The 24,511-nt window shown below is 39.2% G+C and overlaps 1 protein-coding gene across 3 annotated transcripts in view; it reads right to left on the reverse strand.

Moving 5' to 3' along the window:
• The window catches only part of ADK (adenosine kinase), a 567,694-nt gene that overhangs the window by 299,245 nt on the left and 243,938 nt on the right, over positions 1-24,511 (reverse strand). For all 3 annotated transcript variants that reach the window (XM_049855646.1, XM_049855647.1, XM_049855648.1), the window contains 2 exons: positions 12,392-12,564; positions 8,926-9,034 (listed from right to left, as the gene is read on the reverse strand). In XM_049855646.1, the coding sequence (XP_049711603.1) occupies positions 8,926-9,034; positions 12,392-12,564 (282 nt within the window). The remainder of the gene's footprint in view (positions 1-8,925; positions 9,035-12,391; positions 12,565-24,511) is intronic.

Raw genomic sequence — 24,511 nt, forward strand, 5'->3', positions numbered from 1 at the left:
TTGTTTAAAAAAAAAAAATGTAATTAGCTGGTCACCATAACCAGTAGTCTCTAATCACCTGCAAACAAGGAATTTGAGAATTTGGTTGGAACATGGAAAAGCTGAGCTTACATGTCAAAAATGGTATACCTGCTATTAAAGGTGAAAAAACACTAAATGCTCTATTTAAACCAAAAGGGTTTTTATATACTCAACCAAATGGGTTAGGACATCCATACGCAATTTTAGCTTTTTACCAGAAAAGTTTTTGATGTGGACTTGCATTGCAGCTTCATTGCATTATATGAAGGAGAAAATAAGAACAACATTTTGGGCACGATCATTGCTCATTTATGGAGTAGTTGGAAGAAGAGCCAAGTATGGAGATCTAGTTTATTTTATGTAATGCAGATTGTCTTAATTATGGAAATTGTAGAACAGATGTTCTGAGATTTTTCCTTAGATCAAAAACTTTTTGTAATTAAAGAGTTCCTAGTCTCAACTCGTTCAACCCCAGTGAGGTAACGGTTGACCCTACACAGCCTGAAAGTATGAGGGAAAAACAGGACCCCTGCTGATTTGTTGACCTTTTGATGTATCTACTCAATGTAAACTTGTGGTTTGAGCATAAACTAAGACTAGACTAGATTCTATCTGATTCCTGAATGCTCTAAGCTCAAAGGGAATTGAAGATTTAAAAGAATGACCTTGGAAAGAACATTACATTTCAGAGGACAGTTTACAGACTTCAGCAAATAAGAATTATGCCCTTAGTTGTTAGCAAAATAAATATTTGTTGAATGTCCACCAAGAACATGGTGGACATTCATCCCTGGTATATTCAATGAGTCTATTTCCAGAACTATTTTGAAACAGCCAAACTTTGAGTAAATTATGGTTTTACCTGGCAATGTGAAAGAGCATTTTTTTTTAATGAAGTTGCTGAAATAGAAGCTAAGAGCCTGTATTAGAGATATCAACTGGAAGCCATTTTGATATTTGCTCTGGCTGAATATACTATACAAATCTCAAAATAATTCAGTCTTCATTATTAATTTGACAAGAACTGATAAATGAATACCTCTAGGCCTTATATAAAACTGTACTTTCATATAAATAGTTAGCAGTTGTGATGGTTAAGATTGTGTGTCAACTTGGCTGGGCCATGACTCTTAGGGTTTATGTGATCACTCCCATGATGGAATCTCCTGTGAGTAGCCAATCAGTTGAAAGGGAGTTTCCTTGGGGGTGTGGCCTGCATCTGAATATAATCAGACTTTCTCGCTTTTTACTCACTCTGGATCCTGAAACCGCCTCCTGTTCATCTGACTTTCAGACCTTGGGACTTGAGTTATCAGCTTGCTGGCCAATCTTGGGATTTGTTGATCTTCACAGCCTATGAGCAAGAGCCCTGCTCTCCAACTTGCCAATCTTGGGTCAGCCAGCCCCTGAGGTTACATAAATCGGGAATACCTCTATTCTGATCCATGGACTTGGGACTTTCCAGCCTCTACAATCATGTGAGCCATTTCCTTGATATAAATCTCTCTCTATATATATTTATATGCTCCTCTAGAGAACACAGCCTCAGACACTTCGTACCGAGAGTGGTTCTAAAGAAACAAAACTGTAAGGATGAGTTTTCGAAATTAGTTCACAAGTCTGGTTAGTCTTAAAGATGTTGATGACGATGCTTCCAGCAGGAAAGAGGGCACTGCTAATCCACAGCGTGAGGTGGTGATACAAATGCACAAAATATCACCTCCAGTAGACCAGGTATTGGCGAAAGGCGAGGCTCTAGGTGAACACATGTGTGACATCTTCCTACAGTTTTGTCAGAATGAGAAGCATAAGGAAGTTGGTTGGTTGGTCCTACGTTCGCTAGACAAACTGGTCAAAGAGATGCGCTCAGGGCTTCAGAGTCAAAGCTCAAGTGCTGTATGAATGACCTCAAGGTTTCCACTTGAGGTTTGAAAGAAAGCCTCATTTCTTGTAGTAACAGAGCTGAAATTGCTGAAAACTGAGCCCAGAGTCTTACTGTAAGAGTGGCTGAATTATGATACCAGCTTAACTGCCAACCTCGAGAAGTGTCTGAAGTAAGGGCACTGATTGGGAAGAAATGGGATCCTGAAACTTAAGATGGGGACATATGGGCAGATAATCAGGACGCTGGAGACACTGACCCCAGAAATTCCACTGAATGAATCCTGCCAGCAGAACTACTCCCATTTGCAGGATTATTTCATGTTTCTCTGCTAAACCACCCTGCCCAGAAAAACCATTAGCCCCTCCACTCCTATCTAATGAGATTACCCCTAGCCCAGCTGCCTCTAAAGAGCCCTTGTCTGAGTCATTGCCTGCAGCATTACCTGAGGCAGATGCTTTACAAGACAATGCTGAATGTTCTCAAAGCAATTGCACACTACTGATTCTGGCTTCTAGACCTATAATTACACTGAAGTCCCAGCAAGCCCCAAAAGGTGAAGTACAAAGTGTGACCCAGGAGGAGGTATGCTATACTCCAAAAGAACTGCTTGACTTTTCTAATATGTACAAACAGAAACCTGGGGAATATTTGTGGGAACGGCTATTAATGGAGTGGGATAATGGTGCAAGGAACATAAAGATGGATCACTCTGAGTTTATTGATATGGGTCCACTAAGCACAGATTCTTCATTCAGTGTTTCAGCTCGAGAAGTTAAGAAAAGATCTAATAGGGCTGCTGAAGCATGGATTACGAGGTGGCCTACACTAAATCAAGTTGAAGTACCAGGCCTAACTTGGTATACTGTAGAAGAAGGTATCCAAAGGCTTAGGAAAATTGGCATGCTAGAGTGGATTTATCAGGTTAGATCCACAGACCCACACATGGAGTGGCCAGAGGACACACCTTTTACCACAACTGTGAGGAACAAATTTGTGAAGGGTGCTCCAGCATCCTTGAAAACTGCTGTGATTGCTATTTACGTAAATCAGATTTGACAGTGGGAACTGTCCTAACTGAATTAAGACACCTAACTACAATGGGGCTGATTAGACTTCCTGGAAGTAGGAGCCAAGTGGCTGCACTCAACTGACAAAGACAAGGTGGGAGTGGTTACGCTAATGGACAGTGTAGTCAAAGCAGTAACAGCACAGTCTGACTTCTATGGACTTACTGTGTTGGCTACTTAGTCATGGTATCCCTAGGAGTGAAACAGATAGGAAATATACTATTTACTTGATCTGTACAAATGGATGAATTCTAGGTCAGGTGAACAGCAGTCCAACTCAAAACGCCAGAATAGAGAGTCACGGTCCCTCAATCAATTCCCAGATTTAAGAGAGTTTAAAGACCTACAACCTCTTGAATGAAGGGGAGGTCGGGTCCCCTTGAGGAAGGACTCCAATACACTGCCAAAAATTTTTACTGTGAATCTTTCTTGCAGCTTTCCACAAAAGGATCTACATCCTTTTATGAGAATGACTGTTCACTGGAGAAAAGGAAATAATCAGACTTTTTGGGGATTACTAGATACTGGCTCTGAACTGACACTAATTCCCGGAGACCCAAAATATCACTGTGGCCCACCAGTCAGAGTGGGGGCATATGGAGGTCAAGTTATTAATGGAATCTTGGCTCATGTCCATCTCACAGTAGGTCCAGTGGGTCCCCGAAACCATCTTGTAGTGATTTCCTAGTTTCAGAATCCAATAATTGGAACAGATATACTCAGCAACGGACAGAACACCCACACTGGATCCCTGAAAACAGAGTAAGGGCTATTATGGTAGGAAAAGCCAAGTGGAAGTCATTAGAACTGCCCCTACCTAGGAATATAGTAAACCAAAGCAATACCACATTCTTGGAGGGACTGCGGAGATTACTGCCACCATCAAGGACTTGAAAGATGCAGGGGTGGTGATTCCCACCACATTCCCATTCAACTGGCCTATCAGGAAGGTGCAAAAAACAGATGGATCTTGGAGAATGAGAGTAGATTATCCAAAACTTAACGAGGTGGTGACTCCAATTGCAGCTGCTGTTCGAAATGTAGTTTCATTGCTTGAGCAAATTAATACATCTCCTGGTATCTGGTATGCAGCTATTGATCAGGTTAATGCCTTTTTCTCCATACCCATTTCAAAGGATCATCAGAAGCAGTTTGCCTTCAGATGGTGAGGCCAGCAATACACCACACCTGCCTACCTCAGAGCTACGTCAACTTTCCAGCCCTATGTCATAATTTAGTCCGCAGGGACCTTGATCACCTTTCCCTTCCACAAGATGTCACACTGGTCCATCACATTGATGACAGTGTGATGATTGGACCTAATAAAGAAGAAGCATCAATGACTCTGGACTTATTGGTAAAACATTTGTGTGCTAAAGGGTAGGAAATGAATCCCACAAAAATTCAGACACCTTCCACCTCAGTGAAATTTTTAGGGGTCCAGGGGTATGAGGCATGTCGAGATATGCCTTCTAAGTGAAGGATAAGTTATTGTATCTCGTTGCTCCCACAACTAAAAAGGAGGCACAACACCTAGTGGGTCTCTTTGGATTCTGGAAGCAACATATTCCTCACTTGGGTATGCTATTCCAGCCTATTTATCAAGTGGCTCAAAAAGCTGCTAGTTTTGACTGGGGCCCAGAACAAGAGAAGGCTCTGCAACAGGTTCAGGCTGCTGTGCAAGCCATTCTGCCACTTGGGCCATATGATCCAGCTGATCCAATGGTGCTTGAACCGTCTGGCAGATAGAGATGCTGTTTGGAGTCTTCAGCAGATCCCTATTGGTGAATCACAGTGCAGACCCTTAGGATTTTGGAGTAAAGCCTTGCCATCCTCTGCAGATAACTACTCTCCTTTTGAGAAAAAGCTTTTGGCTTGTTATTGGACCTTAGTAGAGACCGAATACTTTATCATGGGACACCAAGTCACCATGCGACCTGAGCTGCCCATCATGAACTGGGTGTCCTCTGACCCACAGAGTCATAATGTTCGATGTGCACAGCAGCACTCCATCATTAAATGGAAGTGCTATATACGAGACTGTGCCCGAGTAGGACCTGAAAGTACAAGTACGTTGCATGACGAAGTGCCTAAATGCCCATGGTCTCTCCTCCTGTACCATTACAGTCCATCTCCCAGTCTGCATTCTACGGCCTCAGGAGCTGATAAATGAAGAGAAAACTTGTGCCTGGTTTACGGATGGTTCTGTGTGATATGCAGGCACCACTTGAAAGTGGACAATGGCAGCACTACAACCCCTTTCTGGGACCTCCCTGAAGGACAGTGGTGAAGGGAAATCCTTTCAATGGGCAGAACTTTGAGCAGTGCACCTGGCTGTTCACTTTGCCTGGGAGGAGAAATGGCCTGATGTGCAATTATATACTTATTCACGGGCTGTGGCCAATGGTTTGGCTGGATGGTCAGGGACATGGAAGGAACATGACTGGAAAACTGGAGACAAGGATTTATGGGGAAAAGGTATGTGGAATGGGCCAAAGAAGTGAAGATATTTGTGTCTCATGTGAATGCTCGCCAAAGGATGACCTCAGCAGAGTATGATTTTAACAATCAAGTCAATAGGATGATGCATTCTGTGGAAACAAGTCACCCTCTTTTCCCAGCACCTCCTGTCGTTGCTCACAAAGTGGCCATGGTGGCAAGGATGGAGGTTATGCATGGGCCCAGCAACATGGTCCACTCAACAAGGCTGACTTGGGTACAGCCACTGCTGAGTGCCCAATCTCTCAGCAGCAGAGACCAACACTGAGTCCCTAATACGGCACCATTCCTCGAGGTGATCAGCCAGCAACCTGGTGTCGAGTTGATTACATCGGACCACTTCTATCATGGAAAGGGCAGTGTTTTGTCCTTACTGGAATAGACACATCCTCTGGATATGGATTTGCCTTCCCTGCATGCAATGCTTCTGCCAAAACTACCCTCTGTAGACTTACAGAATGCCTTATCCACCATCATGGTATCTCACACAGCATTGCCTCTGATCAGGGGACTCACTTCACAGAGAAATGAAGTGTGGCAGTGGGCCCATGCTCATGGAACTCATTGGTCTTACCAAGTTCCTCATCATCCTGAAGCAGCTGACTTGATAAAAGGATAGAATGACCTTCTAAAGACACAATTACAATGCCAGCTACGTGGCAATACCTTGCAGGGCTGGGACAACGTTCTCCAGGAGTCTGTATATGCTCTAAACTAGCATCCAACATATAGTGCAATTTCTTCCATAGCCAGGATTCATGGGTCTAGGAATCAAGGGATGGAAATAGGAACGGCACCACTCACTATTACCCCTAGGGACCCAGTCACAAAATTTTTGCTTCCTGTCCCTGCAATCTTATGCTCTGCAAGTCTAGAGGTCTTAGTTACAAAGGGAGGAATGCTTCCACCTGGAGACACATCACTGATTCCACTGAACTGGAAGCTAAGAACACTACCTGGCCACTTTGGGCTACTCATGCCTCTGGATCAACAAAGAAGGGAGTTACCATACTGGCTGGTGTGATTGATCCTGATTACCAAGAGGAAATCGGACTGATATTAAACAATGAAGGTAAAGAAGGGTATGTCTGGTATACAGGAGATCCCTTAGGATGTATCTCAGTACTACCAGGCCCTGTGATTAAGGTCAATGGAAAACTACAACAACCCAGTTCTGACATGAGTACTAATCACACAGACCCTTTAGGAATGAAGGTTTGGGTCACCTCAGCAGGCAAAGAACCACGACCAGCTGAGGCGCCTGCTGAGGGCAAAGGGAATACGGAATGGGTGGTGGAAGAAGGTAGTTCTAAATATTAGTTATGTCCATGTGACCAGTTTCAGAAACGAGGACTGTACTTGTTAAGAGCATTTCTGCTTTGGATGTGTGCATCAAATATTTTTGTTTTCTTCACTTATAAGATGTAAATGTGGCTAGCGCATTTTCAGTTGTATGCCTGTTAGCTGTATCATGTTAGGCACCAAGTATGATTTTATAATTGTATTTATTCAGAGATTATGTATGGTTTAAGTAGATGTGTACATGTGCCAAGATGACAACGGGTGCACTGTGATGATTGTGTGTCACCTTGGCTGGGCCAGTCTCAGTGTTTATATGTGATCACTCCCATGATGGAATCTGCTGTGAGTAGCCAATCAGTTGAAAGGAATTTTCCTTGGGGGTGTGGCCTGCGTCCAAATATAAGCAGACTTTCTGGCTTTTTGCTCACTCTGGATCCTGCTGCTGCCTCCTGTTTGTCTGACCTCCAGTTTTTGGGACTTGAGTTAGCCAGCTTGCCGGCCAGTCTTCGGATTTGTTGATCTTCACACCCTGTGAGCAAGACTCCTGCTCTCCAGCCTGCCAATCTTGGTTTAGCCAGCCCCTGTGGCTACACGAATCAGAAGAAGCCTCTATTTTGATCCATGGACTTCGGACATTCCACCCTCTACAATCGCGTGAGCTGTTTCCTTGATGTAAATCCCTCTCTCAATATATTTATACGCTTTACTGGTTTTGCTTCTCTAAAGAACCCAGCCTAAGACAGCAGTGATATAAAAATTTCATTCATCAGAAGATGCCCAGTGCTTTACAATACATAATTGTTAAAATTTGAGTTATTTGTAAATTGGATACTTATAATTTGGGGTCTAACTAGAAAAACAGAATACTGTAATTGTCAAGCTGAAAAAAACTTCCTCACAATATACTGTCATATTTCATAGTCAACATAAATCATGCCAAGCTTTAAACCATGTGCTTTTTGAAATTCAGGCCCCCAAATATAAGACTGCTGGAAGTAATACATAAATCCCTTGTAGGGAATCACACTACCAAGACATTAATTAACCATACCTGAGACCATTTTGAGACATAAAATAAAATAGAAAATAAAAATAGTTAAAGGGAGAAATATTTTGAATTCTTGAAATTTTTCCTCACATACTGGCAGAAGAGATAGCATGATTTTCTTGTATATCATCTCCTCAATGTAAGTATTTATTTGACAGTTATAAAAGGGTAGTATTTGATATACAGAGGAATCAATAAGAACCTTGTAAAGCCTACAGCATGCACACAAACATGTTGTAGGAGACATTAACACTAAACTGAAAAAAATAATTATGTTTTCAATAAACATGTTCCTATTTTTTTTATTGGATAATCAATTTTTTATACTTCTTACCAGCTGTTTCACACAGCTCAGGTAGTAGAATAGCAGCAGCTGTTAAACCAAAATCATATACTATATGCATATGAGATACTCGTAATTCTTCATAGGTATCTACTAATTTGTGATCACTCATATTTAGCTCATATTAAATAAAAACAAGGCAATTACGGGGCGATTAATTCCAGAAGTTTTTTAGTAAAGTCCTATTTTAGAATTGAATTCCTAACCAATTATTTTTATGTCAGGAAATTTAGTAATTCAAATTACATGCTTATTCCCAGATTTGAGATTTGTCATGATCAATATTTCTGAAATATTAAATAAAAGGTGTCATGGAAATTACTATGGACTAAATAGCAATTAAGATTTTTTAGGCAAATATGCTCAAACCATTTGCAGTGAATATTTATGCTAATAATATTTTTCCAAACAATGCATACATCAATTACAACAAGTTGCCTAAAAATGTAGAATTTAAATTTGCAGAATTACTTCAAAAGATATTAAGAAACTAGTTCAATACTGAATTCTCTGTTTGGTTTAGAAGCATATGTCTATAATAGATCCAAAAAGACAGAGGCCTGAAGGTAAATAATAACAATTATGTTACCATAAAATGGCCATATTTCTGTTAAATACTTATAATAGTGAACCTAAAATATACTTGCGATGGATAAGAAATGTGCAGGATAGGTAAATGGCAATTATTTAAAAATGTACATCAGCCAACAACTATATAGTGTCAACATATGCCAGAAATGTGAATTAGGTAAATACTTACTGCTATATAACAAACTCTTGCTTTTTCTACCAACACCCAGTTTTTCTCCAGATCAAGATGTTTTTCTTTTTTATAACAATTGGCAGCAGCAAGGTTAGCTACAAGGGACCTAAAACAACCAAGAAAAAGCAAGTAGATTTTACTCATACCATAGCCAAAAACGGAAACCCTGGTGGCATAGTGGTTAAAAACTACAGCTGCTAACCAAAAGGCTGGCAGTTCGAATTCACCAGGTGCTCCTTGGAAACTCTATGGGGCAGTTCTACTCTGTCCTGTAGGGTCACAATGAGTCAGAATCGACTCGACAGCAACGGGTTTCGTTTTTTGTTTTTATAGCCAAAACTGGCCCTGATGGTATGGTGGGTAAAGTGTTCAGCTGCTAGAAAGATGTGGCAATCTGCTTTGCACAGATTTATAGCCTTGGAAACCCTATGAGGCAGTTCTACTCTGTCCTATAAGGTCACTACGAGTGGGAACTGACCAGTTGGCAGTGGGTTTGGTTTTGGTTTATAGCTGAACCTGTAGTGCTTTTCCATATACTTAAGTCCCAACATTTCTTTTGCAAAATTTCTTTTACAATTTTAATCTTTATTCTTCAAAACTGCAGTATATTGGTTTTTAAATAAATGCAAATAAAATTAATTTTGCTTTGAAAACTTTTTGAGACTTCTATGTTGCTTCTGAGATAAACATTATGTTAACACTAGTATTTTGAGAAACTGACATTTAACTATGCTGTAAAAAAAAATTTTTTTTTGATACTAGAATGATATTACCAACTTTGTATATATTAATAATTCAAAATACAGTTAAGAAGTAAAGCTACTGTGCTGTTACGCAAAAAAAAAAAAAAACTATGTAACTAAAAACTTTTTATGGTAGAAAAAGTATCTTTACAAAATTAATAACCTAAATACTATATAATGACTCTCAAGCTTTAAAAGCTAAGTATGAGATTAATTTCACAAAATGCACAGAGAAATGTAGACCATATTTATTATGAGTTAATTTGCAAACCATTATATTTTAAGGACTGGAATCAATTAAAATTAGTTTCTATAGTTGCTGGGTTTATAGTTGCTAACTCCCAAGACTGCTCCAATTTTGCAGCTGGAAAATCTAAGCAGGACACTGCATCTAAAATCTTGCTAGAATTGCACATAGATCACTTAATTATTGCCCAACAAGTAAACTTAATGAAACAAAATTATTATTTACATTACATTTAAATTAATAAAAATACTTTTCTTCCTCATTCTAATCCAGAATTTACAAAATAACTTGGCCAATTTTTCTTTTTTTCTAATCGAATGACAAATATTATGGCTTGAAAATAATCCTCTCATAACTTGAGATGTTTGTAATATTTTACTCTGTTAAAAAAAATCAATTATCTTTCAAAACATATTTCTACTCATCCATATGCCTGTATATACTGCAAGATACATTTGTTTATGTTAAATTAAGTGAATGAAAATAAGAGTAACATGCATCAATATATACAGATATAAGATAACTATATTACGAACTTAAGAAAAATGAGTCTTAAAAAAAAAATTAGTAATGAAGACTTTAGGAAAATTTTGACATATACAGTCTCTAAATAAAAGCAAACATTTCTAGTACCAGCTATTAAACATTATTTTGATGATAAAACCACTCTTTGATAGGAAACTACATAGTTTCTCCAAAAGAAAAATACAAATATCCTCATTAATATAGATTAATACTACATTATCCAAACGCTTTACTTACTGAGTTTTGGATAAGTGGTAGTAAGGGTTATTATCAGTCCTATCTCAAACAATTTATCCAAACCTACTAGGCTTCAAAATTTGGACAATGAGTTAGATAGTAAGGGTTCCCCTCCTCCAGTTTCTGACTTTCCATATCGTCTGAATAATACTGATCACCGTAACCATAATATTAGCATATAAATTAAGCTTCTGACATCTGGGAGACCTAATATCATCATAACTGTTCCTTAAAATAGCAATTTAGCATCCAAAATCAATTTAGCCATTTTACCCCAGCCTAAGTGGTGTCAGAAGCACGACTTAAGCCGTTTTTTGACTAGTGGGAAAACCTTACACCTGCAGACTAAAGTTGGTTTTAGAGAACTTGAAAAGGGCAGCGGTCTGTACAAACACATTCCAACGCTTTGACAATCTGCATTTCAGACAGAAACAGGTGGATGAAAAATAGACAGTATTATTTTCTGAAACCTTAAAATCGTAACGTTTTCCTACAGGCAAAAAACAAAGTTACAGGAAAGGTAAATGGCTGGGGTGCTCTAATTTAAAAAATAATAATAATTTATTTTTGTTCTTAAGAATATACACAGCAGAACACACATCAATTCAACAACTGGTGCTCTAATTATTTCTGAAAGCTCTATTTTAGCTATTGAATGACTACTGTCCATCCTGATTCCCAGTACCAAGAACAGTATTAGGTTCTGGATATACATTTGCTGGAGATCAAAGAATGAGTGAGAGAAAATAAAAGGAGTCAGAAAGGGGAATGGAGGAAGGCGGATAAGGTGGGAAATAAGAAAGGAGGTAGGTAGGGAATGGAAGACAGACTATGAACAGTTCCAACTATAAGGAATACAAAATCTCTAATGAATTACTCTATATAAAGAGATAATCTTTGATGATTCTACAATATAATACGTAGGAGAGATACTTTGTTTTTCCCTTGCAAAGGGAGACAAAAACCCTATGTTGATAAGCAAAGTAGAAATGACGTTAGCAATGCGTGTGTGTGTCTATGTAGCTGCTAGAGGTACAAACACAACCAATGCATGGAAAGCCTTGAGATATAAATTCAAGTTCCTGTAAGGAAGAATTTTCTAACAAGTAAAGAAAGTTGTATAGAAATGTAATAGACTGTTTACCAAGTGATGCATTACCCATGACTGGAATTTTTTTCACATGGGTAAATGACAATTTCCCAGAAATGCTTTATAAAAGCGAATTCATATGAGACTGGAAGTAATGTAGTATTATATATGCATGCAGTATGTAGTATTACATATACACAAATATCTATATATAGGTGTTGGTTGCCATTGAGTTGGCTCTGATTCATGGCGACCTCATGTACATATTCGTAATATTCCAATCTCCGGATATGGTGAAAAGAATACTTTTCAATAAACTAGCTAGAAAGTACCAATTAAAATATTTACCTTTTGTGAACCTAATTATAAAAAGTTGGGACTGGATGAGATAATCTTAAACTTCCTTTCCATGTCTAATATTCTATTACGCCTCATGAAGACAACAGCTGATTCAACAAGGTACATTTTAAAAAAGAAAAGTGAAGAAAGGAATAAGGGTTTATCAAACATTAGAAACAATTATAATTATGAGGTCCAACTTCCAAATTCAGATTGGAATTCAGATTTTACCGTTGTTTATACAGCGAATTAATGCGGTGCTGCCCTTGGAATGACACTGACCTGTTGTCACCAGTGATGCACGCAGCACAAGTCCCTGTTGGCTGTTCACTCTGCTCGTAGTAATGCGCGTCCACGTGGGCTTCAGCAGCTTTTGTCTTCAGGATCTCCCCAAACTTATCTACGCCAATGCATCCAAAAAATGTTGCTGCTTTGTGTGGCTGCTGAATCATCCACTGTAAAACAGAAACATAAATAATGTAATTGGCTGGGAAAATGATGTACACAGTTCAGTATTCTGCCACGGACAGTGGCATAAAAGGAACGCTTTGTGAGGAACAGTGGCTGTTATCAGTGGGATTTCAACTCTGCACTACTACTTACAATATAACAAATTAATATTATACTATTTTGGGGGAGAGATATAGCATATTGTGGTTAAGAGTTCAGAATCTAAAGTCACCAAGACCTTGGGGCAAATGATGGCTTGACCTCGGGAGATAACAGTGAGTCTCAATGGAAGTATTACAGCACCGTCATAAAGAGCCCAGACTCTATATTCAAGACTGCCTGGGTTCAAGTCTTGGCTGTCACTTCCTAGTTGTATGAAAGCAAATCACTTAGTGTCTCTGTGTTTCAGGTTCCTCATTTGTAAAATAGGAATAATAATTATCAATACACTTCATAAGGCTGAGGAGGATTAAATGAAATAATGTGAGTTAACATACACATGTTGCTCAGCACAGTACCCAATACAAAGTAAACAACATACATTAACCATGTATCTATAGTGGCACTATTACTGTCATACTTGTAGTAATTCATATGTCAATTAAAAAAATAAAATTCTAAATAACTCATCTTTTCATTAAAGTCAGTCTCCTGAACTTTGTTTGCTATCAATTAGTGACACCAGATTTCTTTTAAAAAGTATGCTTTCACTGGTTTGAACTGTTACCTTCGAAAATGAGCTCAAGTCTCTGAAGTTTATAATACTTCTATCAGCTGTTATAAAGATACCAGCTGTTTTGTTTCAACCACTTATAATTAGCAAAATACTCAGTACGAAAAATCAAAAGGTATCATACCACATTCTCAACCATTTGCAGTATAAAAGAAATGCATGTACACACGAGAGGTGAAAAGATGAGAGGAACAAGTAACAAATGGGAAACTGTAAGGTTAATACACAGTAATTGCTTGATGATCTAGCAGTTGCATTTAGAGGGATTTACTGGTAGTACTGACCACCACAACCATAACATTAGCATATAAATTAAGCTTTTGACGTACACATCCACAAATATAAAACAGCATATGCATAAGCATTCATTTGACATTATTTGTAATGGCAAAGTATTGGAAATAATGTAATGTCCATCCATAGAAGACTGGCTGAATCAACTATGATAAATCTATTCAATGGAATACCACCACATATCTATTAAAAACAAGAAAAGCTCTATGAACTGATACGGAATAATTTCCAGAATATTTTGTTACGTTTAAAAAAAGTAAGATACAAATGAATGCAAATAGATATGTGTGTGTGTGTGTACAATATATACAAGCATGCTATGCTTTATTCAAAGGAGCCCAGGTGGCGCAGTGGTTAAGTGCTCGGCTGCTAACTGAAAAGTCAGTGGTTCAAACTCACCAGTTGCTTCATAGAGGAAAGGTGTGGCAGCCTGCTCCCATAAAGAAAACTCTATGGGGCAGTTCTACTTTGCCTATAGGGTCACTGTAAGTCGGAATCAAACTTGACAGGAAAGGGTTTACACTTTATTTAAGAAAGAATAAGAATAGTGTATATTCTCTTAGAATTTATATACAATTTTGAGTTTGCTTATTTTGCAAAAAGAGACACAAGAACTACAAACCAGACAATAAAGAAGATGATTTTCTATGAGGATTGGTGAGAAAGAAGTAGGGTAAAAGGGATAGGAAGAAGACTTCTCTAATATACCCTTTTATATAAATTTAATTATTGAAACATGTTAAAATTTTGCATTTCTGAAAATTAAAACTCAATTTCAAATGCAAATTCAATAAAAAAAAATCTCTGAAGTTGAATATAACAATAATAAAAAAAATCATGGCAAGTATAAAATTTTAATTTATAGAAAAAAATAATGCTAACTTTCCAATTCTAGAATGACTGAATACGGCTAGCAGAATATATTACAAGGAACAAACAAAAAACTAAAGATAAATCTTGAATTTTATTTAGTAGGTTTATTGTTGGTAATGCTATCGGTGTAGCACTTATACTGTAGGACAGAGCAAATTAATCTAAAATTGATGTTGTTGTGTAAAAATGGCATGGCAGAGATGTCTGATCGCTAACTTTACAAGGAGGAAGGAGACTCAAGATCAACAGCACAACACTGATTGCTATGAGGTGGAGGTCAGACATACTGCTTCTCTCCACCATTTTTACCAGTTCTGATACCATTCATCCCTCCCACAGCACTCTCTACTTCTCTGCTGGGTTCAATAATTCGTTGCAATGGCCACACTGAACTCAAAAGACCATAATCCTGTTACAGGGTTTATTAGAGAAGTAACAGGTTACATTTCAGAATCAGGAATGCTCAGGATACAGTTGTTCTTTCAGGGCAGCTTCTCTGCAGCCCTTTGGCCTCTGCCCTGCTCGGGCAAGTATTACAAAGCTCTTTCAGCTCTGCCAATAAGTGCTCCAAGGCACCCCACTCTGCCAGTAAGCCTTGGCCCTGAGGTGCTCAGCTCTAGCTCAGTGAGTCAGCAAACCTAGCTCCACCACGTGCCCAGAGGCACCCTACTCTGCCAGCAAGGCTCTTGCCCAAAGGTGCTCAGCTTTCTCGCTCAGTAGGCCGGGAAGGCCGCCATACCATCTCGCACCATCTCCTGCTGCTCTCTTGCCTCTGCTGCTACCATTTCTCTGCCACTGCTTCTGGCCGTCTTTGGTGTTACACCTCTCTCTCTCTCTCTCTTTCTGTTTCTTGTGTCCAAAGGACACACTCCACTCTTGGCTTTTCTTTCTTGGTGGAGGTTGAGATCCTCTCTTTCTGCCTCTGGGATGGCTCATTTTAAGCCTAGCAGAAGAGTAAAACTGACCAATTCCCTTGGTGGACTACAATTACCTTATTTACCGAGTCCCACCCAATCACTGGGGTGAGAGTTAAAAGACCAATGTGAGAAAGGCCATATAAAAGCAATCCATTGCACTTCATGTTGGGTACCAGGCTTACACTGTGGGAGAACGTAAATACAAATATGGAACGGGGCAAGATGAGGAGGAACCTTATGATGTTGTATTTGAGCTGAAGGTTCAAATGTCTTGATTCTGTCCACTGAAAGGGCCTGGAAGAAATAATTGTTTAGTAGCAGTGAACACACTTTGTGCTGTATTTTGGTTACCATTTCCCACAAAACAAAAGCAACTTTCTGAAGTGGCTGCAGGCCTGCAGCAGGGAAAGTAGACGGTGAGTATGGAACATCTTGTGCCAGAAAGCAAGCAAGTACTCAAACATTAAGGGAGCCATGAACCAAAAAAAAGTATAAAATTACAGGAGTCATCTTGGATAATATGGAATAATCTGAACATCAAAAAAGAATAAGCAGGTGCTACTGGATTATAATACAATGAATTAAAAAAAAAAAGGTCATGAACCAATACTGATACTAAAAACGATTGTAGATGACGGGGAAAAGAAAGCTTTTCTTTATAGAAGAAGGCCAACTAATAAATACTAAAGTTTTAGTTGAATAAGAAATCATCATTTTGTAACTACTAATTGATTCAGGCAAAAACCATCAATGGATGCAGTCTTAGTCATTTAGTGCTACTCTAACAGAAATACCACAAGTGGATAGCTTTAACAAAGAGAAATTTATTTCCTCACAGTAAAGTAGGCTAAAAGTCCAAATTCAGGGTGTCAGCTCCAGGGAAAGGCTTTCTCTCTCTGTTGGACTTCTTATCAATCATCCCCGGGACTAGGAGCTTCTCTGCACAGGGACCCTGGGTCCAAAGGATGAGCTCTGCTCCAGACAGTGCTTTCTTGGTTGTATGAGGTCCCTTTGTCTCTCAGCTTCTCTCTTTTATATCATGAGAGATTGCATCAAGGCACAATCCAATCTTGTAGATTGAGTCCTGCCTCACTAACACAATTTCTGCCCATCCTCCCTCGTTAACATCATAGAGGCAGGATTTACGACATACAGGAAAATCACACCATACTGGGAATCATGGCTCGGCCTAATTGATACACACATTTTGGAGGGGACATAATTCAAGCCATGACAGATGCTAAAACTATGGTGGGTAAAAAGATATTGGGGAACAGAAAATACACAGTATCAAAGTCTTACCCTACAGATTACTTATTAATTACAAAGGGATCAGATGATGAAAGTTAGCATCATCAATGAGGCAATAAACTAACATTATACGCCTCCTGATGTGATGCAATGGGGAATACACAGTATCATCTACGTAGGATTCCTGCCAAAAAACGTTAACCTGAATCACGATGAGGATGTAATCAGATAAATGGAGACTGTAGCACATTTTATAACAAGGCTTTAAATCTGTTAGTTCTGGTTCGAACCCTTGCTAAGAACATGCTTTTCTAACAAGCTCCCTGCTGCTAATCTGCATTCCTACGCCAGATATACTGGATCAGAATTTACATTTTAATAAGATCCCCAGAGATTCTTATGTATAACTTCCTGGGAGCTAGTCAGAAGTGCAAATTCTCAGCAGAGTTTGAATCAGAACGAACCATTAAGAGGCCTGTTTTATATGCAATTGCCTTGGACTCTTAGAAGAAGAAAAAGTCATGAAAGATCAGTGTGAATTAAAGAAACACAACAAATACACAAATTAACTGGTCTTCCTTGTAGGCTTGTAGATATTATCCTATCACTGACAACACTATACTTCAGGACAGACCTTGAAATGTTCTTTTTGACAATGAATGTGACACCATTTCTCTTCAATTTATCATTTTCTTTTAGTGTAGTAGACTATGTGACTGTCTGATTCAACATGGCCAATACCAGTACATTCAGCTCACTAATGCCGAGGATATCAATCTTTATGCATTCCATTTCATTTTTGACAACTTCCAATTTTCCTGGATTCATACTTCACACATTCCATGTTCTGATTAGTAATGGATGGTTGCAGCTGTTTCTTCTCATTTTGAGCTGTGCCACATCAGCAAATGAAGATCCTGAAGTCTGACTCCATTCGTGTCATTAAGGTTGACTCTACTGTGGGGAGGCAGTTCTTCCCCAGTTGTATTTTAAGTGCCTTCCAACCTGAGGGGCTCATCTTACGGCACTATATCAGACAATGTTCTGCTGCTATTCGTAAGGTTTTCACTGGCTAACTTTTCTCAGAAGGAGGCTGCCAGGTGCTTCTTCCTAGTCTGTCTTAGTCTGGAAGCTCTGCTGAATCCTGTCCACCATGGTGACCCTGCTGGTACCTGAAATACTGGTGGCATAACTTCCAGGATCATAGCAACACTCAAGCCACTGCAGTAAAACAGACTGAAAGACGCGTGCGGTAATCCAGCCTACATACAGTAATAGGGTTTGTCGGTTCAAACTATATCTGATAGAAGGGCTATAGCAACTCACTACTGGGCTTACACTTGATTTACAACTATTGCATGATCAGGATTAAATGAATTGAAATGTCTCTATGACTAATTAGTATCACTTAAATCTGTAAGACAAAAGTGGACAAATAATAGTTAGAAATATTCTGTGTGTTTTGTTATATATCCATTATTGAATATTTCAGCAGAGGAAACTGCCTGACATTTTGGCTATTTTCAGTACTGGGATATGAGGGCACTTGACAAAATGTTTGAATTTTACTTTTGATCAGTGATTTCCACTCAAAAGTCTACTCTAAAGTCAGAGTTTAGAAAGCCAAAGTGGATACACACACACACACACACAAATAGAAGTCATGTTCACTGCCTCAAAGCACTTAATAATCTAACTTAGTAAGATGTTATAATTGAGAAAGTTGAAACAGATAAAAAATACTTTAAAAAATCTAAACTTGCTAACTTCTGTTAAGATTTTAGTACACCTCTAACTTTATGTAGCTCAAATACAACATGTCACTAACACTTAACACCTAATGTGCTTTCTATCATTTTAACATTCGATCAATTAACATTTAGTGTATGTGTACCAAAACAAAAAGCAAAACCAAACCCATTGCCGTCAAGCCGATTCCGACTCATAGTGACCCTATAGGACAGAGTAGGACTTCCCCATAGAGTTTCCAAGGAGCACCTGGCAGATTTGAACTGCCAGCCTTACAGTTAGCAGTCGTAGCACTTAACCACTACGCCACCAGGGTTTCCCTGTATGTGTACTATGGGATAAAAATATGAAACCAACATTATTCCTAATACAAAGTCACAATCACTACAACTTCAGATTCTCCAGGAAAAAGATTCCACCTCTGATTCTGTTGTTCCTTCAACTACAATAAGCTGGCCCTCTTCTCTTTGTTTATGTAGGTACAGAATATCCTTAAAAACCTATCTTTAACTTCTACCGTAGCCATGTGAGAGCAGGAGGGCCCAGATTACCCTCATGCTGTAAACAACTAAAAAACAAAACCAAAAGGAAACACCTATTTTCAGACATCAGACAGGAGGTAAGGCAGAACTGTGATCTCTGAAAGAAAAGAAACAAGATGAGTCCTGATGTCACAGGGCTCTCTGCCAGGAGTCAATTTCCAGATTATGGTGCAGGAAGGAAAAGCCAAAAAGAGTCTGCAATTCTCACTGAAATGGGGGGACAGAAAGAGTTTAAGGGGAGCTAGGAGACTGGAAATTGTGGAACAGAATTTCAGAAAGGAGTGAGATAAAATCTATATAGAGTTCCCTTGAGGCTCTGGATGGATACCAACCTCTGCATACTTAGGGCATATACAGCAAACCATAAGGAATCTACATAATTGCTCTAGAATTAAAAAGTGAGTTTATCAAGGTCTCAAGATTCAAGATCAATATACAAAAATCTAATGTATTTCTATATACAATCAACAAATAGTTGGAATTAAAATTAAGAACACAATGCCATTTTCATAAGAATAAAAAAAGTAAAATATATAGGTGAAATTAACAAAGTATATACAAGACCCAAACATAGAATACTACAAAAGATTGCTGACAGGGGGAAAAACAAACAAAAAAATCCTATAAGAATAGAGACTTACACCACGAGCATGGTCTAGAAAAACTAATATTATTAAGATACCAATTATCTCTAAATTGACCCATAGATTCAAGCCAATCCCAGTCAAAATCTCAACAAGAGTCCTGAAGATACTAAAAAGCTGACTTTATACCAACAGTAAAATGCAATGGAGCCAGAACAGCTGAAGTTCTGGAGGGATATTGACAAACCACAATTTCTTCAAATATAAAAAGCTGGGTAATATAACCTATGACCCCGTAAGCATATAGTAAGAATCAGAAATAGGCCAACAGGACATACACTTTAGTTCAATAAACAGTGCCTATCACTGTATTTGGAAGACTTTATACAGAGTATGAAAGGGCTCTCACTATACTGTAACTGCACCATTTCACCAGAGAGCAGAAAAGCCACAGCCCCAATTGGTAACTTTAAACAAATAGTTGAATTAGTCAAACCAATTTTAAAAGCAATAGTAAAGGCAGAATGTTATTATTTATATAATAAACAAAGCGCTAGAAAATAGCCAGGAGGTTGATTGATTGCAGTTGGGCGGATAAGAAAAAGCTTCTGGAGGTAGTGACATTATCAGCTCGTTGCTGAAAGATGGGTATGATTTTGACAAATGGCTATGAACTGGAAAGAAAACAGAGGTATAGAGCATAGAACATGGCTCTTTTCATGTCTTGGGAATTTAATCACAGTGCCCCTAGAGCAAAGAAGTACCTAATAATTCTGTTTATTAAGTAGTTAGTTCCAAACAGCTTAATAAGTATTTATTTCCTAACGATTAAGCAGCATCTGGTGGTCACTGCACAGTTCTCAAATTTGGAAGCAGACTGTTCAACACCAGCCTCATTTCCTGTTCCACACTGAGTTTTGCGCAGTATTTGCTTTTTATTGCAAAAACTCAGTTCTGATCTTTTTACTGTCTCTGGTTTTACCAAGTAGCCCTGGTGGCACAATGGTTAAGACTCAACTGCTAACGGAAAGGTTGGCAGTTGGAACCCATCAGCAGCTCCATGGCAGAAAACATCTGACAATCTGGTAACGACGACAGCCCAGGAAACCCTATGGGGCAGTTGTGCTCTGTCTGGTAGGGTTGCTATGAATCGAATCCATGACACACAACGACCATGGTTTTACTTTTTCACAACGTCATATAGTAGGAATCATACAGTATATAGCTTTTTTAGATTGGCTTCTTTCACTTAGCAATAATCATTTAAGGTTCCTCCACATCATTTCATAGCTTGATAGCTTTTTTTTTTTTTTAATTGCTGAATAATACTCCACTGGATGGATGTACTTCTTGTTGTTACTCGCCATCAAGTTGATTCCAGCTCGTGGTGCCCTCGTGTGTTATGAAGTGGAACTGCTCCATAATGTTTCCTTGGCTGTAATCTTAACAGAAAGCAGATTGCCAGGCCAACCTTTAGCTTAGCAGTTGAGTGTGAACTATTTGTGCTACCTAGGGACCTTTATCCATTGACCTATTGAAGAATATCTTGGTTGCTTCCAATTTCTGACAATTTATCATAAAGCTGCTATAAACATTAGTGTGGAAGTTTTTACATGGACATGTTTTCAACTCATTTGGGTGAATAGCTAGGAGTGGGATTTCTGGATCATCATATGGCAAACATATATTCAGGGTGAGGGAGGGAGGGAGGGATGAACAGGTAGAACACAAGGCATTTTTAGGTCAGTAAAACTTCGGTATGATACTGTCATGGTGGACAAATAACATCACCATAAGACTGTATAACCCAAAGATAAATCCTAATTTAAACTATAAACTTTAGCTAATAATAATGTATCAATACTGATTCTTCCATTGTAACACATGTACCACAAAATTCAAGATGTAAATACTAAAAGAATCACGGGGGGGGGAGCACATGGAAACTGTACTTTCTTCGCATTTTCTCCATAAACATGAAACTGCTCTAAAAAATAATATCTATTTAAAAAAACAAAAGTTTTACAAAGATCTGATGCCACCAAAAGGAACGAACCAATCTAATGTTGCAATGGTGAAATACCTGGAGCTAATATGGGGTGCCTGAAAGATGTCACTGTGTTTCCCCTTAAAAATTTAAAGAACCTTGGAGACTCTCCATGGTTTAGCTACATTACCACAACAAGCCTCAGTATACAGTTTGGAAAAAGAAAAAAAAAATAGTGTTAACAAGAACAGTGAAAATGAGAAAGGACTATTATGGGCACAATGGGAGTCCCTGGGTGGCACAAACTAGCACAAAAGTTGACGGTTTGAACCCATCCAGAGATACCTTGGAAGACAGGGCTGGTAATCTGCTTCCAAATGGTTACAGATTGAAAACACTATGCAGCAGTCCTACTCTGCATACATGGGGTCGCTACGAGACAGAATCAACTCAAAAGGCAGCTCTCAGCAGCAACAACAATGGGTATAACGATACAGACACACCTGTGGGATGGGAGATACTAATGGGGAAGGCAAATCTGGTCCACACCATAAGTGCCACTTTAAGAAGCTGAGGCAGAATTCTGTAGGTAGAAGGGTACACAGGAGGGTTTTGGAGCAAAGGAATGAGATGTAAAGAGGTGATACCCCAATAAGCTGTGGAAGCAGAAACAAATTTACAAGTGAATTTAAACAGGAGTTGGAATAAATGACACATTAAGCTTCACATCAAGAGTGTTTAACAATATATGGAATGATTTTTATTAACATTAGGTTCACCTTCCAGATGAATTTCCTCTTTGTGATCTAAATGCAATATCTAAAACCTGTCAAGTCAATTCTAACACACAGTGACCCCACAGGACAGAGTAGGACTGCCCCACATGGTTTCCAAGGTTGTAATCTTTACGGAAGCAGACCGCCACATCTCTCTCCTGAGCAGCAGCTGGTGGGTTCGAACTGCCAATCTTTTGGTTAGCAGCTAAGTGTTTAACCACTGCACCACCAGGGCTCTGCTAAAACCAAAGAGATGGTAAAAAGATAAAAACTGAGTTTTTGCAATAAAAATGAACATTTAGGACAATATAACTTATAATGATGCCCAAAAGCCAGTCACTTCTGAGATAATACATATTTTGCTTATATTCAATTCATAACAGAATGCTGAAGAATGGCACCTAGATGTTAAAATAGTAGCAAAAGTAGGCAGAGTCAAGATAGCGGAATAGATGGATGCTTCCGACGAGCCCTCTTTACAACAAAGACCAGGAAAAAAAAAAGCGAAACAAGTATATTTCTGACAAGCTAGGAGCCCTGAACATCAAAGGCAAGCTTAGAAAATGAACTGAGGGGCAGGGGGACGAAGAGATGGTTCAGAAGCGGAGAGGAGTTACTGGAACTCAATCACTGGGAGCGCTCAGGCACCACTTCTGGGAGCAGAGGCAGGATGGTACTAATGTTTGGCCGCAGTTTCCTCAGGGAGAAGCAGCCAGCCACACAGCCTAGGAATGAGAGAACGGCGGTCTCGGCAAAAGCTAAGTACTTGTGTATATTTTCCCCTGCCCCCCACCCCGCCCCCATCCCCAAGCCGGCTTCAGTGGCTGAATTCCCTGTTGAGCACCTAGAGCCATGCTCCCAGCCTTGGAGAAGGAAAAAATTTGCAAATGGGTAAAAAGATAATTTGCCAGCTCCACTAACTGGGGGAGCTCAGGACAGAAGCGGCTCCTGACCAGGCATAAATGGTCTGTGGACTTTGAGTACCTTTCCCCTCTGCATGGACCTCTGTAGGCCTATTTCAGGAGAATAGGCCCTTGTTGGCAGACTCCAACCATTTCAGCAGTGCAGCGGAGAGGTGAGTATTTGAAGTTTGACATTGCTTTGCCTATTAAACAGGGTCCTCACCTACCCATATCAGGGGCCTAAGGACTCGCAGCTCCACTCAGGTCACCCAGCCACCCACGACAGGGGTCCAAGGATAACTGGTACCTCCCATGCCTTACAACCAAAAACACTGGGTACCCATGGTCCGTCGCAGAACCCACCCACCTGTACCCTCTAGGGAACAGGGATATGCTTTCCTCAGAGACACATGGGGGATGATTCTCAGCGTCCTGCCTTGTTCAGAGTGTGAACCCCTGCTGCAACCAGATACCGGTAACTACGCCAATCACCCTTGCCCTCTAAGACTGTAGGACAGAGCCTGTACAACACACTTGATGATCTGCTACCTGGACACTTGAGCTGAATTTATACAAGAAAAGTGAATGGACTCCTAGACTGGTATACCTGATAACAGCTCTAGCGATCTGCGGACAGGACGTCAGAGCTCCAGAGGTGAAAATAATCAAGCTACCTCACTCAAGCAACCCATTTGGGTATATCAAAACAAATAAAGCAAGAAGCTACGACACAGTAAGCAAACATAAAATAAACTAATACAATAACTTAGAGATGGCTCGGAGACAACAGTCAATATCAAGTCACATAAAGAAACAGACCATGATTGCCTCAACAAGCTCTCAAAACAAAGAATCCAGGGATCTTCAAGATAAAAGTGCATTCCTGGAATTATCAGAGCCAGAATACAAAAGATTAATACACAGAAACATTCAAGACATCAGGAAGGAAATGAGGCAATACGCAGAACAAGCCAAGTAACACACAGATAAAGCAACTAAAGAAATTAAAAAGATTATTCAGGAACATAATTAAAAGTTTAATAAGCTAGAAAAATCCATAGACAGCGATCAGAAATTCAGAAGATTAACAATAAAATTACAGAATTAGATAACTCAATAGAAAGTCAGAGGAGCAGAATTGAGCAAGTGAAAGGCAGAATTTCTGAACTTGAATATAAATCACTGGGCACTAATATATTTGAAGAAAAATCAGATAGAAGAATTTTAAAAAATGAAGAAACCTTAAGAATCACGTGGGACTCTATCAAGGGAAAGAGCCTATGAGTGACTGGAGTACCAGAACGCAGGGGATAACAGAAAACACAGAGAGAATTGTCGAAGATT

Source organism: Elephas maximus, chromosome 16 (genome assembly GCF_024166365.1).
Source record: "Elephas maximus indicus isolate mEleMax1 chromosome 16, mEleMax1 primary haplotype, whole genome shotgun sequence".
Lineage (NCBI taxonomy): Eukaryota > Metazoa > Chordata > Mammalia > Proboscidea > Elephantidae > Elephas > Elephas maximus.